General features: G+C 36.0%; 1 protein-coding gene across 3 annotated transcripts in view; it reads left to right on the top strand.

Annotated features, from left to right (window-relative positions):
- The first annotated feature begins 847 nt into the window (after positions 1 to 847).
- LOC134527475 (recQ-like DNA helicase Blm) overlaps positions 848 to 17,762 on the top strand; it is a 241,667-nt gene continuing 224,752 nt past the window's right edge. The window contains exons 1-4 of one of the 3 annotated variants that reach the window (XM_063360175.1): positions 848 to 1,119; positions 1,243 to 1,361; positions 7,139 to 7,291; positions 7,367 to 7,437. In XM_063360175.1, the coding sequence (XP_063216245.1) occupies positions 956 to 1,119; positions 1,243 to 1,361; positions 7,139 to 7,291; positions 7,367 to 7,437 (507 nt within the window). In that variant the 5' untranslated portion in view covers positions 848 to 955. The remainder of the gene's footprint in view (positions 1,120 to 1,242; positions 1,362 to 7,138; positions 7,292 to 7,366; positions 7,438 to 17,762) is intronic. The other 2 variants (XM_063360176.1, XM_063360177.1) reach the window with 2 other exon arrangements.

Here is a 17,762-nt window from a genome sequence, read left to right as displayed (position 1 = left end):
TTCTTACCTTCCTGTGGGAGGTTTCTCTTTCTGATAGAGTTGGTGTCAGGTAACAACATCTACCAGTATCACTACTGAGAGATGTTCATCTCATATATGCACTTCGCAGGCAGCCAGCCTGAATCACTGTATATCCATATGCTTTCTGTAGAATTTCTGCAAAGTGGGTCAAACCAATTTGTGTGTTTGTCTACAATATATATTTTTTGATGTTCTAAAAATACTTTTACAGGTTAATCTACAGATATACTCAATAGACATATTCAGGATTTAAAATCATTATGGTTTGGAACATAAGATAATTTGAAATTAAAATGAGATGTAATACATAAAACACATTTCAAAGAATTTAATTTTTGTTTTTCAATAAAATTTCGATAGCCAAATTAATATATTACGTATATCCACTTAATATTTGGGATGTGTGTAGGACTTTCAAGCAAGAACTAAATTCCATAGGATATGTATTGCTGTGTGAACAACAAATAACTTCGGGAAGCGATGAAAATAATATAAAACAAAGAATATTTATTATGGAAACACAATACAATCTATAATTAAAAGTGAGGCGTCAAAACTGGATTTGTTCCTTGTTCACAATTATGTGCAAATACTTGCACACAGCAAACGTTTTTTGAATGACGACGAATATGGCCTTAAATAAATATGGGCAAAAAGCTGCAGATCAATTTTACTGACTCTGAAAATATTTAGGTACTTATCTCTCCTTCCCTTAAATTTTAATAAACTATATGACTAAATAAGTCAAAAATAAATTATGTCTTATTAGGTTTTTCACAAATATTTTTTGTTTCAAAATATTTTAAAACAGTTAGCTACACTGATCGTGCAGGTATCGTGTATTTATTATTTACATTATGAAAGTCCGCGGGCTTGTTTTTGAAGTCGTTACTTAATGTCAGTAAAGGAGAAATGAATTGCAATTGTATTTAGAATGTCCGAACATCAAAGGTCGAAAAAATCCTTAAATCTTAGTCTCTCTAAAGGCAAAAAGAAGTTACAGTTTACTTTGGGACATTTTTTTAATAACACAACTACGTGTCAAACAACTGGAAATAATGCTAATAGTTTAGTGAAAGAAAAACCTATTGCAACGGTGTAAGTTTTATATTAAAATTATTTTGTTCATGCATAACTTGTAAGTTCTTTGGTAATACTTTCAGTATGTGTTGTTTTTTTTTTTTTGTTTGTAATCGTTATTGTACGTTTTTGATCTATAAGGACACCACAGCAGGCATCTAGAAGCGGAAATGATTCAAATTCTCCGTTGAATAACATTTCTGGCAAGAATCGTTTCTTAGAGGCTAGCTATGAAGACGAAACTACATCTTTTCATAAAGGTTAGTAAAGAAAATGTTTAAAATTTAAGTTTTTTAAACGTTGCAATTTTTATGAAGTCTGTGGTATTATTAGCTGGCTTCTGATTGGTACTATATTACCAAAGGCTACAGGTGTTTTTGTATAGTAAATATTGAGGCTATTCTCTAGCAGAGTAACTTTTCTGGAAAAAAAAATCGACATAAATTTCCTACTTTCCTTACATTTTTTCAATTCATTTTACAAGAACCCATATCAATACTTAAAAAAGTTACCAGTTAGTTTACCGTTTGTGTGGTTTGTAGGTTTTAATTAGGTTTGGTTAGCTACTTTGATAATATTGGGAAATTGTGTAATTGGTTGGTCAGGTAGGCTAGGTACATTATAATAGGTAATTTTTAACAAACTGTCAAAACAATTTCACAGTATTTTGAAGTATTTAAATATATTAACTTACCTAACCTAAAAAGTTATATGATTAACAGTTAAGTTAGTTGCATTAACAGTATGTTTAGTAGTTTCCTAGCTTGACTCCTTTTCCTTGGGGAAAGAGAAGAAAATTCAGCAAATAGTATTCTATACAGACTTTCCTGTAGTTCCCTCAAAAACATTGTTGTCAAATTTCTACTATATAGTCTGAAAAACTTGCATTTGGGCAGGGCCATAAAATCTTAGGAAATTTTGGAGATAAAGTTATTATAAACAATAAAATAATTAATTGGAAAATTATTCAAATCACGGTTTAATGTTAATACAGAAAATACTATGGTAAATTTATTTCAAGTTTAGTGACTTTTTCTAATTAGCCTAAATATAATGAAATTTCAACAATGAATTGTGTTCTAAAACACTACAGACCTACCTCGAGTTTCCTGAAGAGAGTATTTCCAAATTTCCTCTTGTTTCTGTGAAATTGTCATTTATAGGTGTAGCCTATGCAGTGATGCAGACATCACCATTGTTCTTTAGCGTACCTAGCAGTTTGATCCTGTAGTTCTTCATTTATAAGTATGTGTAAATTTGTATTTGCATTTTGTGACCCAAACAGTGGAAGGTAAATATAAAGTAAAAAATATAATATGTATATCATGTACAGCTGCGTGCTGCCCGGATACACGAGTTCTTACTGTGCATCGAAAACCCAAGCATTAACCCTTGTCACTTAACAAAAAGACAAAGGAAATATCAGTGTTTCTCTTTCGTCTCCATAGTACATATATATTTTTTACCCATCCAGTTCTGGAAGAGAGAAAAGGCGACAACCTACTCTTCTATCTTTAAAACATTGTGGCCTCATGTCCTTGAATCATTGAAAAGCTGGAATGGCCCTTGAATTGTCGTTGGAAAATCTGGAAGTGTTCTAGAATTGTGGCATTAGTCGTTGAATTTTATTGTTTCATTAAATATTTTGATCTTAAAAGTGAATAAGTATTATACTCAATCTTATTTTTGATCTTTGTCATGCATCTGTAATAAGCATTAATTGAGTTATTGATTTGTGTGCTACGTGCATAAATAATAATTTATTTGTTAACGTATCAAAAAATATGTGCCCGCATATTGCTATGTTCACAACTATTTTAATAATTTTTTACTTTAAAATATTTAGTGGTTGTTAATATTTGTATCTATTGTGTTAACATTAAAATTTGGGTACATACTTACCGTATCAATTTTTGTAAATTCCAACAAAACATCACATAATCGTAGACTTCCTGACTGGTTATTTTTTTTTCTTTTCTTGTTGACTTGAAGACTGCTGCAATAAGGCACAAGCCTAATGGCCTGGTGGCGAGTATTAACCCTACTTTCATCTCGCTCTTCTCCTGAACTCAGCCACACTCCTTGCCAGTACACACTCATCAGCCAAGATATTCCATTCCCCTAACTTTCCCACTACCGACATGTTTTTCCCCCAATCTGTTCACCTTCTCTCCTTAAAACCTTTCTTAGAGTTCTCCCTCCTACTTGTAGGCTTTCCCTTCGCAACTTGTTACCTCAGCTTTCCTTACCCTCTCTCCCCTGCTTAGTACTAAGTGTAGTTTACCATCTTCAGAAAAAAAAAACAACTCTAAATCTCAAACTCTGTGAGTGGAGGGTGATGTAAAGAACTATACATAAGAATGTTGATATCTTCATGCATAGAATACACTCTTAGTAAATAGTGTGAATGCTTTAAATTATTTTTATCACTTTTATTTCATTTACTGAACCTTAAACAAATAATTTTGGTCCTTGAAATCCTTGAAATGTTCTTGACTTTATAAATCATATATTTGTGGCCACCCAATAAAAACAAGCATGCATTTTACTAAACTAGTGTGAGTAGGAAAGGGTGAGAAGGGGGGGGGGGGCATTGGAAATTTAAACACCCCATTTCTAAACATGAACAATGTAATGGCATTTTACAGTTTTAAGTGTGGGAAATGGCATGCAAAAACAATGTTTGAGCAATGTTGCATCATAAAAATCTGTGGAGATAGACGCCTGAAGATTGAGTAAGGTGCCAGACCACGGACATTACAGCGTTGAGAGAGGGAGGGGGAACGTGACAGCACGTACAGATTGCACACGCAGCCTCGAGGTTAACTGTTTATAGAACTTGCACCGGGTGTCTACAGGTCCTGAAAGTCTCGTATAAGTCTTTAAGTAAGAAGGAATTGTGCTGGAAGTCACGAAACTTTAGTTTTCAGCAACCTTTGCTAACTTACATTTTGTTTTTTTGACATCTCTCATCAGTTTATAGTCAAATGTGGAAATTATCTCTGAAAATGTTTAAGCTTTCTTACTAAAAATCTGTACATTCCTTTGAATTGTAGAAAGTTTTGTATTACATTGGCTCATGTTTAATTTTGTTGTAGGGGGATGGAGGAAAGAATTGACCAAATGAATTTTTTTTTTTTGTATTATTATTGATGGCTAAGTGGAAGCATTAATTTTTTGGGATCAGAAATTTACTGTCTTGGTAGAGAATTTTCCAGTTGTATACCATTATAGTTTTTTATGTTAGCGTGGCTGATGTTTCTGGGAGAGTGGCATTATGTAAGTCAGAATTTACCTCAGTGTATGGTCAGCAAATTAAAATTATGCTGGATTCCTTGCAGAAATTGTGTTAATACAAAATATGATAAAATTATACTGTGAACATTTCCACCAAGTATGTGGATTTTATAAAGAAAAGTTTTTTTAGTTTCAACACTAGAAGATATATGGCTTACCTTCACTACTTAAATGCTTGGATATCTAAAGTTATATGTGATTGAAGTCCGAATATGTGGCAGAACAGTTTTGTGTGTCCGATCGTGATCACTTTACATTCTGTGGTCATCTGAAGTTACTCAAAGTGTTGCCACCAGCCTGTTTTTCGCCACTTGAAAATCAAATTTTTTATCACATCAAGTAATAAAATAAAAGTTACAAAATACTAGGTATAAATATAAAATTTGTAGCCACTTCTATAAACAAAGTTATCTTCCTTTTTTACTAAATAATCAAAAATAAATTTATGTCTAAACAAACAGCACAAGAACAACAAATCTTGTTTGTGGTGTTGATTAATAAAATCATGGGTGCTGTAGTAGAAAAAAAAACTACTTTTTTTTAGATGTATGTATTGAAATACTTTGTTATTGAAATCTTTTTCATGTGTTAAAGATTTATGACCTTCTGCGAGACGTTTTCAGGAATGGCACAAAAACAGCTATGATTCGTGCCAAACTTGGTTTTTCCTCAAAAATGGTTAATGAGTTTTGTGAAAAACTTTCAAAACAGCTGAAGTTCATTTTTTTCTGCAAAATTCACGCTTCACATTTTGGGGTCCCTAAATATTGCAACTGTACCTATATGTACATTCATTTCATGAACTAAGTTTTCCAGATCAATACATAACATTGATTATAATTTTATTTACTTATATAATACAGATATATTAAAGGTACAATAATTTGAGAAATTGTAAGAGAATATTTACAAAGATAAATATAAATAAGGCTAATAAAGTTAAGAGTGGCCAGTGTCAAATTTTTGAATTTACTTCATTAATTCCAATATTATTATATGAAATATTTTGCTGATGTTGTAAGCTTGGAGGGTAGGTTTTGGATGTTAAGTCATTACAAGGGCGCCACCGTATGAGAAGGGCTTGCGGACCTTCTAGGGAATGACGTCATCTGTGTGGAGACAAGATTCGACTTTCCTTGACAGCCAGAAATTACACAGACCTGGCCCTCTCTCAGCATCGGGCACGCCTGCACAGATGGTCGATGATGTGGGCTCTTAAGGTGTCCCACGCCTGAGACTTACTGATGGGACGACATGTAGTTAGAGAGGAACACAGTTTTCCAAGCTCACATTTATTTTCACAGATGGTTATTACAAGCCCTCTAGGCTCGTACACATATCAATTTTAACTGCTAAAAATGCCTCATGGCACGTACCGGTATGAGTGAGATGCAGTCCACCCTCGAGGCTACATGAGAGATTGTCATAGGTTGGTTTCAAAGCTCTGTGAAGGAAATAATAATTAATGAAATAGTTCTCCAACCGAGGCAAGCCTCGAGGCCATGTAGAAAGTGATTTAGAGTAGTTAAGATGAGAAAACAGAAGTAATTATCACTGATACAATAGGATGAGGTCCCCAGGGTGTAGACATATCTTATCTCGGTTGGTGATGAAGAGGGAATGAACGAAAGAGCGCGCTCTCCGAGGTATCGTGGTGCCTCCACGCCAAACAAGTGAAACTGTCATATTTGTTTTAAATTGTGCCACAGGTTGTTTGAAAGGAAAAATAAAACACTCGTACAAAACATAGGCATGTTTCTCCACTTTCTAGTTACTTAAAAAAAAAACAATAAACTATATTCCAATATTCAAATTGTCTAGGCTTCGGCCAAATTATGGTCTGCTTCGGGAGCGTTTGGCACTCTCTTTGTTCATGTTATATGGATTACTAAAAATATATAAATATACAATGTTCTGTCAGTTTACTGAAAACTTATAATCTGGGACCGAAAGGAAAAAGGTTTACGATACGTTTTATTACGGAATTACAGGGACGTCACACTTAAGGTACTGAACCCTCTTGTGTTGGTTCATGGCGCGATGTTCAAACACGCGCATGCAACATACGCAGACGTACAGAGGGTGAGGGTGGGAGGAGAAGTGGTTTGAAGCGGCGAGGCATATCAGGCTTAAAGGAGGGTGTGATCCTGGACATCACCGTAAATCTCAAAACTTTCTAATTCTAAGATTTGATGGGATTTGAGGAATGGACCAGCCCATCCCTAGTTTTTACATTAAAATATGTCTTATTCTGATGGCAGCATTATTTGTAGTAGAACATTCAAAAACAATTCATAACAATTTTTAATACTCCCACCTGAAATAATCTTTCCAATGTTGCCATTTTGTCAGTTTTAGTCTTTAGTCACAATTGTAAATTAGTATCTTAAAATGAAATTGATTTTGTGGAACATTTATCTGAAAAGTGTGTTAAGTTTTTTCTTCTCCAAAAAGAAAAGGTGACAGTTTTAAATTTAAAAATTATAAACTGCAGTTTCACCATCATGCAAAATCCTACAAAAATGAAATTTTGTTTCTTGAATTTCAAAAACCAATTTTGTTAGCCACTTTCTCAATGCAAATGTTTGTACGTCCTTGGCAATGTCTTATCAAATTATTTGTTTATGTGGTTATGTGTTTTGAGAAAAAAAAAAACTTGTGTTAGTGTTTTGGTGTTATTTTATGTACATACAGATATTTTAGTGTTAATATATTTATGAAACTTGGGTTTGTTATACAGAGGCAATCACGATCTCGTCGGATGATGACTTGAGCTGTGATACGGACGTGCTTTCTAGAAGCAGGAGGAGGAAGTCTGCACAAGTCATCTTGAGCGACAGCGAAGAAGAAGGTATTTCTCTGGAAGATCTGAGAAAGGATACAGAGACAGGTGGTGAGACAGTTTTTGTTTTCTGCTTTCCAGTAAACAGCTGTTTGCATGACTCTAGCAAAACTGACATTGTTGCAGCCGGTGGAGACAATGGCGAGCTTGGGGTTGCAAACCTTTCAGAGTCTGAAGACATGTTCGCAGAATTTGAGGTTAGTAAATATTTTTGACAATGTTTGTTACATTGGTATGAGAACAAAACATACTAGAAGTGTGCATGAATGTCTTTACAGTGCATTTGAATTGGTTTAAGCATAATGAAACTTTTTTTTTCAAGAAGTTAGGCCTACCAAATAAATTAATTTTTCTGGTTAACAAGAATAAATGTTTAAGACTCTTGAGAAACTTGTTAATATAGTTGTATTGTAGTTCTAATACTACATCATCATGGCATTTTTAAAATAAATAATAATTGATAGTAAGTATTTGATAAGTAGATTTTAATTTTAAATATCTTGACAATTGGAACATTTGGCTTAGTAACTGTAAGTTTTGGTATAATACTGATTGCCATATCACATATACTCAATTATTGTTGGTAAGCTTTCTTTGTAAAGCCTTTTGGCTCCTGCAGTTGTCTGAGTTATCATTTTCTCTTCCCTGTCTTCTCCAATCTTGTTGTTAGAATGCTAGGACTCAGTGTGTGCGTGCTGAAAGTCTGCTCATGTAGAAAGGATGGTTTGCACCTGTCTTCAGAATTACTCATACTGAGTTCATGACCATAATTTTGCCAACCAAGTGGATATAAAGTCTGTATACTTGCAGTTTTTATATACTACTTTATGGTGTTATCTTTGAAAGATTTGTGCAATGGGAGTGCATGACTTGATGTAGGCTTTTGGACATACGCCATTGCAGCTCTCAGTTGCACCTGTGTTTCCGTACCATGTGCGTCTCTGCCTGAAGACGGGAGCAGATAGCAGTTCCCGAAACGTCGCTTGTTTCTGTTTTAGAAAACTGTTGTGTTTGTTTCGTCTTTTCGTTTAGTCGTGTTTTTGTCTCGTTTTGACTGTTGTGCTGAATTTTTTTGGGTTCAATATTTTTTGTGCTGTCATCATTTGTGGGGGTTTTTTCGTTTCTCTTTTTGTTTTTTTGTTTTTTTGGAAAACTATTGTGTTTGTTTCGTCTTTTCGTTTTGCTGTGTTTTTTGTCTCGTTTCAACTGTTGTGTTGAATCTTTTTGGGTTCAGAATTTTTTGTGCTGTCATCATTTGTGGGGGTTTTTTCGTTCTGTTAGTCCATTTTTCTTTGTTTTTTCCTTGCTTGTTGACCATATTCCTGTTATGGAATATTGTGTGGCATTGAATCCTGACAACAGCAATTTTTTCTTAATTTGTGTTTTTTGTAGGTTTCTTCTGCAGACATATATGTGCTAAGCAATGGCGTATGGCCAAAAGCCTACATCAAGTTACTTTATGGTGATTGTTATGTATTGGATTGGAAGGGATCGGTGAACCAACTCAAGACAAAAACACATGCTTCATCTGGCCATCTTGGCTACTGTTTATTTGTACACTTCCTCTCATAGACATACATCACAACATCTCCCTTTTTTCCAGTTCCTACATTCATTAGAATTTATCTATTTGTGTTTACAATTAATCCTGTAAATACACTGAACATACTCTGATCCACTTCCTTCATAGACATACATCACAACATCCAAGGTACATAGTCATTTAAGTACACTGGTGTTTTTATTACTCTTCTGACCTTGACATTACTGTATTTTCTACTATGCCTTCCTCACGTCCTTTTCTAAAATCACATTCTCTATAACCGTGCCCTTGTCAAACTTCTGTCTCATCAAACCCTTTAAATTCTACCATGTTACTATCCTCAAGAGGCTGTGTTGGTCTACTCTGAACTACGTCATCCTGCATGTGTGGTTGATTATTTGATTGTTGATCTTCCTGAGCTTGCGGTATTTCCTCTCGTATCCTTTCAAAAGGTTTTCCTGTAAAATTATCCATTAGATGTCTCCGGTTCCTTTCAACTTCATACCCATTCTCTAAACACACCCGGTAACCCCTGGGTCTATTGAGAATTCTGACAATATTGCCCCTTTTCCATGCATCACCACATCTAACTCCTACATTGGTCCCTACCGCCAGTGGCTCTAGCTTCCTTGTTCCCCTGTTATAATATTTTTCCTGATTTTGTTGTTTGCCCAGTAAGTCCTGGTGTATGTCTGGCTGTTGCTGTGGCCGAAGCATGTCCGCTGAGTTTGGCATTAATCCCCTTAATCGTCTACCAAACAACCTCTGAGCCGGTGATTGTAAGTGACTGTCGACCGGTGTGTTTTTGTATTCTAAGAGCGCCAGCATCACATCTCTACGGTCCTTCACTGCCTTTTCAAGCATATTTTTCACTGTTTGCACATACCTTTCCACAAGTCCATTGGACTGTGGGTACATAGGACTAGATGTCTTATGTGTACAAACCCCTTAAACTCCTGTAAAGAAAACTGTGGCCCATTGTCGCTATAAAGTACCTCCGGTATCCCATGTCTCGCCATTATAGCTTTTCAGTGCCCCACTACGTACCTGATGTGAGACTCGTTAACTGACTGAACTCAGGGTACTTCGAGTAGGCATCAATTACTAGTAGATAGTCCTTCCCCTTGAAATTTAGAATGTCTGCTGCTATTATTTGCCATGGTCTACTCGGTATTTCTCTGCTGACTATCGGTTTCTTGGAAGTCAGGTTTTGTACCTCCTTACATGTCTCAAAGTTACTTACCCTATCTTCAATTTGATTTGCTATTCGAGGCCAAAATATACACTCCCTGGCCCTCCATTTGCACTTTTGTATCCCCATGTGTCCATAATGGACTTTGTCTAACAGATCCTGTCTCATACTCTGCGGAACTACTATCTGTGTGCCTTTAAAAATAACTTCCTCGTGTACTGTTAAATCTTCCTTGTATGACCAAAAGGGTCTTATGTTAGCTTCTACCTGTGTTCTCTCTTTAGGCCATCCATTCATTATGATGCCTTTAAGTTGGATTAAAGTTTCATCTCTCAAGGTTTCTAACCGTAGTCTTTCCCACATGTCCTGTGTTGCTTGTATGAAATGCACTACCATGCCCTAATGATCTGCTATTTCCTGTTTGTGTAATTCTAGTTTGTCGTCTGGACATCCTGTCCTTGATAACGCACCCGCGACTATGAGATCTTTACCCGGCACATATTTTAACGTTAAGTTGTAATTCTGCAATTTAATTCTCATTCTTTGTAATCTTAGAGGGCATTTTTCAAGCAGTTTTTTGAATATGGCCTCCAGAGGCTTGTGGTCCCTCTCTACTAGAAACTTTGCGGCCATAGAGATATTGATGAAATCGCTCACAGCCGTACACAATTTCAAGAAGCTCTTTTTCTATCTGTGCGTAATTCTTTTGCGCAGGAGAGAGTGATTTGGATGCGAACGCTACTGGGCCTTTTGATTGCATCAAAACCACTTCCATACCTGCCAACTTTTATGGATTGTCCGTAAGTTTTACGGATTTTAATACTATTTTACGGTTTTATGGACGTCTTTAATATCTTACGGATTTATTTTTGCGTGGTGGTTTATTACCATTCACTGTACCGGCCATGTATACCTGCCAACTTTTACTGTCCCGGCCATGTTACCGACGCACCGACGGAAGGCGGAATGAAAACAAAACAAGAGATAGTTAGTTATTTGTATATGGTTTGGACTGGTCTACATTTGTTTTTCACAGTGCTTCTTTAAACGGAGGAACGGACCACAATTGTGACGTCAGCCCTATCTCCTTGGTCTGTTCCTTATATTATTTCCAAAATGGCTGACTATTGTTCGTAGTTTATTCTACTCTATGGTTCCAATGTAGTGCTGCGCAACCGTTTTTTTTTCCGTTTGTATTTACGTGATGGGAACGATGAGTAAGCTAGCCAACAAGAAATATATTCAGACTTACCGTGCTGCGTATAACAACGAATTCTCGTGTATTCTGAAATCGCAAAAAGGAGAAACTTTTGTGTTTTGCACAGTGTGCCGGTGTGATTTTAGTATTGCTCATGGAGGTAGGTCCGACATAACTACACACGTTAAGAGTCCTAAGCATAGGAAAAACGTGCTTTCTGAGGAAGAAAATAAGAAGATTGATAGCTTTTTCACCAGTACTGCACACACGGGGTTGGAAGTGACGAAAGCAGGCACTGTTGATGTCAAGTGGGCTGAATTATCAAGAGTTCTTGGAGTAGATGGCTTCCTGAAGTATAACAGACTGTCAAATGCTATCAATTCTGTCAATCCCCCACAGTAAATTCAGAATGTGAACACATTTTCAGTATGGTAAAATAAACAGAACCCAATTTAGGTCCTCCATGTCATCTAAAACTTTGCAGTCTATTTCTGTGTTGAAATCAAGGAATTGTGTTTGTTATGAACAAAGATTTACCTCAGATTTATTAGGTAAAGCAAAGAAGGCAACTGCTGCACATTCTAAAGCCTAGTACACACTAATAGACCATGTTGCGCGATTTGTCTACAGACCGTATATAGACGGTCTAGAGATATGGTCTATAGACCGTCTATGGGCACCGTCCTTCGTCTCGTCTAGCGTCCACACTACGATTTGAATGTCTCGTCTCGTCTCCGTCAGTCCATCATGGAGGACATTATTTTGTGCGAAAAGAGTACCTGCTTAGTACTAATTGCAAGCTAAAGAACGCGAAAACGTGAACGTTGGTGGACGCGTGAAGTGTTCGCAGAAGGACCTAGGTTTGGTAATACGTTATTAAATAAATTAAGACTGGAAGACGCTATGGGTTTTCGAAATTTTACCCGGTTGACATCTGCTGATTTTGAAGATTTGCTTCTGAGGGTTGGAGGACTAATAATGAAGAAAGATACAAAATTTAGAGAAACTATTCCAGCTTCTCTTCGACTGGCTGTCACCCTGCGTTTCCTCTTTCACAAGCCTCATGTACACCTTCAGAATCTCTAAGCAGGCAATATCGCAAATGGTACCAGTGGTTTGTGAGGCCATTATCCAGTTTTACGATACTTATGGTCTTTTTTAAACCTATTTATAGACTACAGAATGCTCTTAGTACACTAGTGAACCAAAAAATTTGTTATACTTGATACAAAAACTTTTCAATCAGTCGTATTCAGTCTATGGTCTCCCATTCCAATCGGGAGACCATAGACTAGTAGACGGCGATTGGTCTATAGACATGACTACATAGACAACTCTAGACATGTATCAGAGACAAAAATTGTGCAACATGTCTACTAGTGTGTACTAGGCTTAAGTCTTAAAATTGCATCAAGGATGATAATCAGGAGATGACTGAAATATGTAGTGTAACAAACATGTGATATAGCAAGGTATGTCTTTAAGTAATCTTGTTTAGTGAATACTATTGCTTTTATTTTGTACTTGATCATTTTGTTTTTCATATGCATGCTGTGTAAATTGGCACATTCTGGATAGGTTTAGTTTCCCAGTACATTTACAATATTGACTGTATGAGGTTTTATTCTAGGCCATCGATATGCCCTTCATGTCATTAGTAAATTAGCAGAAACCAAATGGAATAGAAAAATAGAAAATAATTGCGCCTAAAGCATGTAAAAAATTGCCGCATTTGATTTACGATACATTTTTCCAATTTAAAAGTTTTCTTGATGACCAAACTAAAAAGTTGGCAGGTATGCCTTTTGTTCCGGGATTTTATGAAAATGTGGATACCAAAATGTAAGACATATCAATTAGTCATTATTATTTTAGAACTGGGATAGACATGTTGAGGACAGTATCTTGAGGGCTGCATCTCAGACGACATTCGTTGGTGGCACTTTTAAGGCTACATCTTGAGGGCGACTTTCTGTAGTTGCATCCCAGAGTGACAGTCAATGATGACATTTTGAGAGTGACATAATAGGGCATCATTTGAGAGCAGCTTCTCTTAAATGAAACCTCAAGGGAAACATTTGAGGTCAACTTCTCTTAGAAGACATTTAAAGGGTGGTGGTCATTGGAAAGCATTATTCTGGGTCAGCATTAAAGGGTGTCAATCAAGGGCAGGATCTCAAAGAGGACATATTCTGGGTGGTATTCGACCTGCAGCTCTTGAGAGCAACATTTTTAAAGGCAATATTCGTTGATGGCATCTGAAAAAAAAAAGCTTTGAAGATGGCTTTTGACTGCGGAATTTTAAAAAAAAATTATGTGGCTGCATTCAGTGGTGGTATTTCAAATAAGACATTACATGGGTGAAATTTAAGAGTGGTATCATAAAGATGACATCGCAAAGTTATATTTAAGGATTTATTCTAAGGTGGGATTTGAGGTTGCTTTTTAGGGTGGTAATCAATAGTGGCATCTCAAGGGTGACAAAATTTCTGTATTGCTACCATGAAGATGATGACTGAAAGGTCAACTAAAGTTTCTGTAAAAGTTTTGTCTTTGATGCAGCCAAAACTCAGAAACCAAGCTACTTCAGACAATGGTCGCGATAGCCTAAGATCCTTATTAACAAACCTCTACAGGGATGATACTGCCGTCATAGCAAAAAAACTTGATCAGCTGAGACATAAGAAGTCGGAACTTCTTTGTTCTACGGCCTTGATGAAAAGTTGCAGTAACTACAAGGTGTTTCCAAAGTTCACTCAAAACCACCAAAACCTCCAGCAGCTCAGCAAATTTATTATTGAGCCAGCAGTGTTATCCTGCGAGAGGGAATACATCAGACCAGAAGAGACTTATATTTTAAAGTGAAGGAGCTTTTCGACACCTGAGACTTTCCAGTAAACTATCACCTACAACTTGGGATATTCTGGACAGAATCACAGCTCATAAAGCCTTTACAACCCTGTGCAAAAGTTCTCAAAGCTTCAGAAGAAAAAGGTGCCACCTGCTTTGAACAAAAGCAGAGTTGTTATCAACCTCTTAAACTCTTTTAGCTGAAGGCATGAACTTTGCGTTCGCAGCAAACAAAATTCCCACAAATATATTGTTTGTGGAGTAGAAGAGGCCATATGCTGCCTGCCTCCAACCACAGCAGACGAAAGACCCTTCGAAAACAATAAGAGTCCTTCGCAAGGGCAAGCTTCCCCCACACAACATCAGCAGGGAAGAAAGGAAGGTACTGAAAGAACTCTACAGTGACATAAATGTACTTCTGAAGGAAACAAAAGAAATGTGACAGTGGTCATGAACTCAGACTATGAAACCAAGATATGCAAGTTTCTAACCAAACCCACATATGCTTCAGTCAAAAAAATCCACTAAAACAAATAGAATTACCGTATTGGTCCGAAAAGAGGCCGACCTTTTTTGCCAGTTTTGTCAACCTTGAAATCTAGAGTTGGCCTATAATGGGGCACTAGCCAAAATAGTATAATTAAACACATACTTTACCAAGAAGAATCACTTATGGCATAAAAATTTTAACAGATATACAATTCATTGACCTTTAATTACGCCCTACTTACGTGGAATTAATAATTTTTCCAACTTATAAATTTAGTAATAACGTATCATATTTTTAGTTAAGTACACAGATGTGGTCACTTGTAGCACATAGCTTTTAAAAGCTCAATCTGGTTACTTTTGAACTGTATTTAACAGGCTGCAGTAATTTTATTTGCTTGTAAAATGTGGTATTTACAGTAAACAGTTAGTAAAAATAGAAATTTTGCCGTACGGTTATTTATTGTAGTATGCTTTATTTACTCTTCTACCACAGGAAAAACAAAATGGCACCAGTGTTGGCAACTTGTAGTTGCGACATGAATAAACAAATACCGGTACATACCAACAGTAACAAGAACAATAAAACCTATTTGCAATATTGGCTGTTTTATGGTTGATTCATGCACGTTTTACATGAAACCATTTTGGGTTTTTACGTCAAAATTAAACGTAACTGTAAATGTTTTTACGTCACATTTTCTATGAACTTAGAAAATGTAGCCATTGACGTATAAAATGTTGGCATCACTACAAAAGAATGTGAAGATAAACGGAATTATGAACTCTCAAATATTTTTGTCAGTTCGATAAATACTAACTTAGTTGAAGTGTTACTGTAGTAATATGCTGCTGATAATCATTTTGGTTTTTTTACGTCAAAATTAAATGTAACGGTAAATGTTTTTACGTCACAATTTCTATGAACTTAGAAAATGTAGCCATTGCCATATAAAATTTTGGCACCACTACAAAAGAATGTGAAGATAAACGGAATTATGAACACTCAAATATTTTTGTCAGTTTAATAAATACTAACTTAGTTGAAGTGTTACTGTGGTAATATGCTGCTGATAATCATTTTAGTTAGTTAAAATTTATTTTTCCCTGATTTTGAGTAGGCTGTAGAAGGGGTCGGCATATTTTCGAGGTCGGCCTATCTTCGGACCAATACGGTAGTCACAAAGAAATAGGTCCCCAAGGCAGCCTTGAGGAACAGAGGAAGACACTTGAAACATCTAATCATCAAAGATGCCAGAACCCGATAATTCTATGGGCTCCCAAAGATACAAAAGCAGAATATTCCTCTTCATTCCATAGTTATTGCTATCAGCTCTCTTACCCATACACTAGCCATATGGGTACTTGAATAAAATAATCCAACCTTTAGTACCCATGCCACCTCTTATATAGGAAAATCTGCACATTTCAGTGCAATATTTAAACAACTCTCTCTTCAACCAACATATCTCCTGGTCAGCTTTGATGTGGTATCGCTCTTCACCAAAGTGCCTGTCCCAGAAGCCCTTCAAATTATCCTCACACACGTGGGAGTGTGTGCTGTGGGAGTGTGGAAGTGGGAGTTGTGAAGCTCACAGAACAGTGTTTCTTTTACTTTCTTCTCGTTCAAGGGGTAGATCTATAAGCAACAGGAAGTTGGTGCCATGGGCTCACCTCTCTTTCTCTTCTCTTAGAAAAAACATATTCATGGGCGATTTCAAGGAGAAAGCCACAAATACCAGCCAGTTGAAACCCAAGTGCTGATACATGTATGTAGACGACACCTCTGTGATATGGAGCCATGGCAAAGATAAGCTGCAAGACTTCTTGAAACACTTGAACAGCATCCATCCTAACATACAATTCATCATGGAGGTGGAAGTAGATAGAAGAATGCCTTATCTGGATGTCTTGGTCACAAGCGGAGAGGAGAACCATATTAACCACAGTGTTTACAGAGAGTCAACCCGCACAGACAGGTATCTAATCAGAAGAGAACAATTATTTCCACATTGGTCCACAGACCTATGGCTATTTGTAATGAAGTCAAACATGGTGAAGAGATGAAACACCTAACAACTGGTCTGCAAGCAAATGTTTACTTCAAATTTGAAATAAGGAAAGCCATGAACTATGGCCTTTATACCTTACATTGAAGGAATTTCAGACAAAGTGACCAGAATCCTTAGAAAGCACGAAATATATACAATTCTCAAACCTTAAACAAGATTGAGAGGTCCCTGACATCAGTCAAAGATAAGTCTTAATCTGAAAGTCTAGCCAGTGTGTATTGGATTTTATGTTCATGTGGCAAAGTGTATATAGGTCAAACTAGCAGGAGAATACTTACTATGTATAAAGAACATATCACTGACTATACATATAAGCCATATCAGAACACTCAATGGAAACCAGTCATAAAATTGAATGTGGCTAATTTAAACTACATCCAACATCCCTCCCCATATAAGAAACAGATAAATGATATATATATATATATATATATATATACATATATATATATATATATATATATACATACACACCGTATTTACTCGCATATAGGTCGCTGCAATTTTACCAGATTTGATGGGGAAAAAATGAAGTGCGACATATATGTGAAGAAAAAATTTTTTAAAATTTTTGAGGAATTTTTTTTGCAATATTTTGCTCTAAAATGCGAAAAATAAGTTTATATAGGTATAGGCAAATTTATTTACAATGTTCACATACAGCGAAACCCCTTATTTACGTTACCGTTATTTACGTTTTCCCGTTATTTGCACTATATTCTTCAGGTCCCGTTTGGTTTCCATTTAGTCTAATACAATACTTTCACGCAAATTACGACTCAAAAATCGAATCCATCCCGCTATTTACTTCACGTAACAACCATAAACAACCAGAAAATACAGTGGGTACTTTAAGAGTAGATAAGATTAGCTAGTAGGCCTAAAAACATCGTGAAAAACGTAACGTTTATAGTCGGCAATGAACATTTTAAATCGCAAAATATACATATTTTATAACATGAAAAGTTGCTTTTATTTCTAAACATGTAATAATTTTAGCCTAGGCGTGTAAAAGTCCGAGTAATTATTGCAGGAGACAATCTAAAATGCACGAGGGAAAAACGTAAACTCACGAATGTATAACGTGGCTGATTGTTAATTTCTGATACTGTATTTATGTCACAACTTAGCCGGAATACTGGTACGAGACAAACTTCACAAGATAAAATGAGCGGAGT

The sequence above is a fragment of the Bacillus rossius genome, chromosome 1 (assembly GCF_032445375.1).
Source record: "Bacillus rossius redtenbacheri isolate Brsri chromosome 1, Brsri_v3, whole genome shotgun sequence".
NCBI lineage: Eukaryota > Metazoa > Arthropoda > Insecta > Phasmatodea > Bacillidae > Bacillus > Bacillus rossius.
The sequence above is the reverse complement of the archived record's forward strand: the minus strand, read 5'-3'. Positions and strand labels throughout refer to the sequence as shown.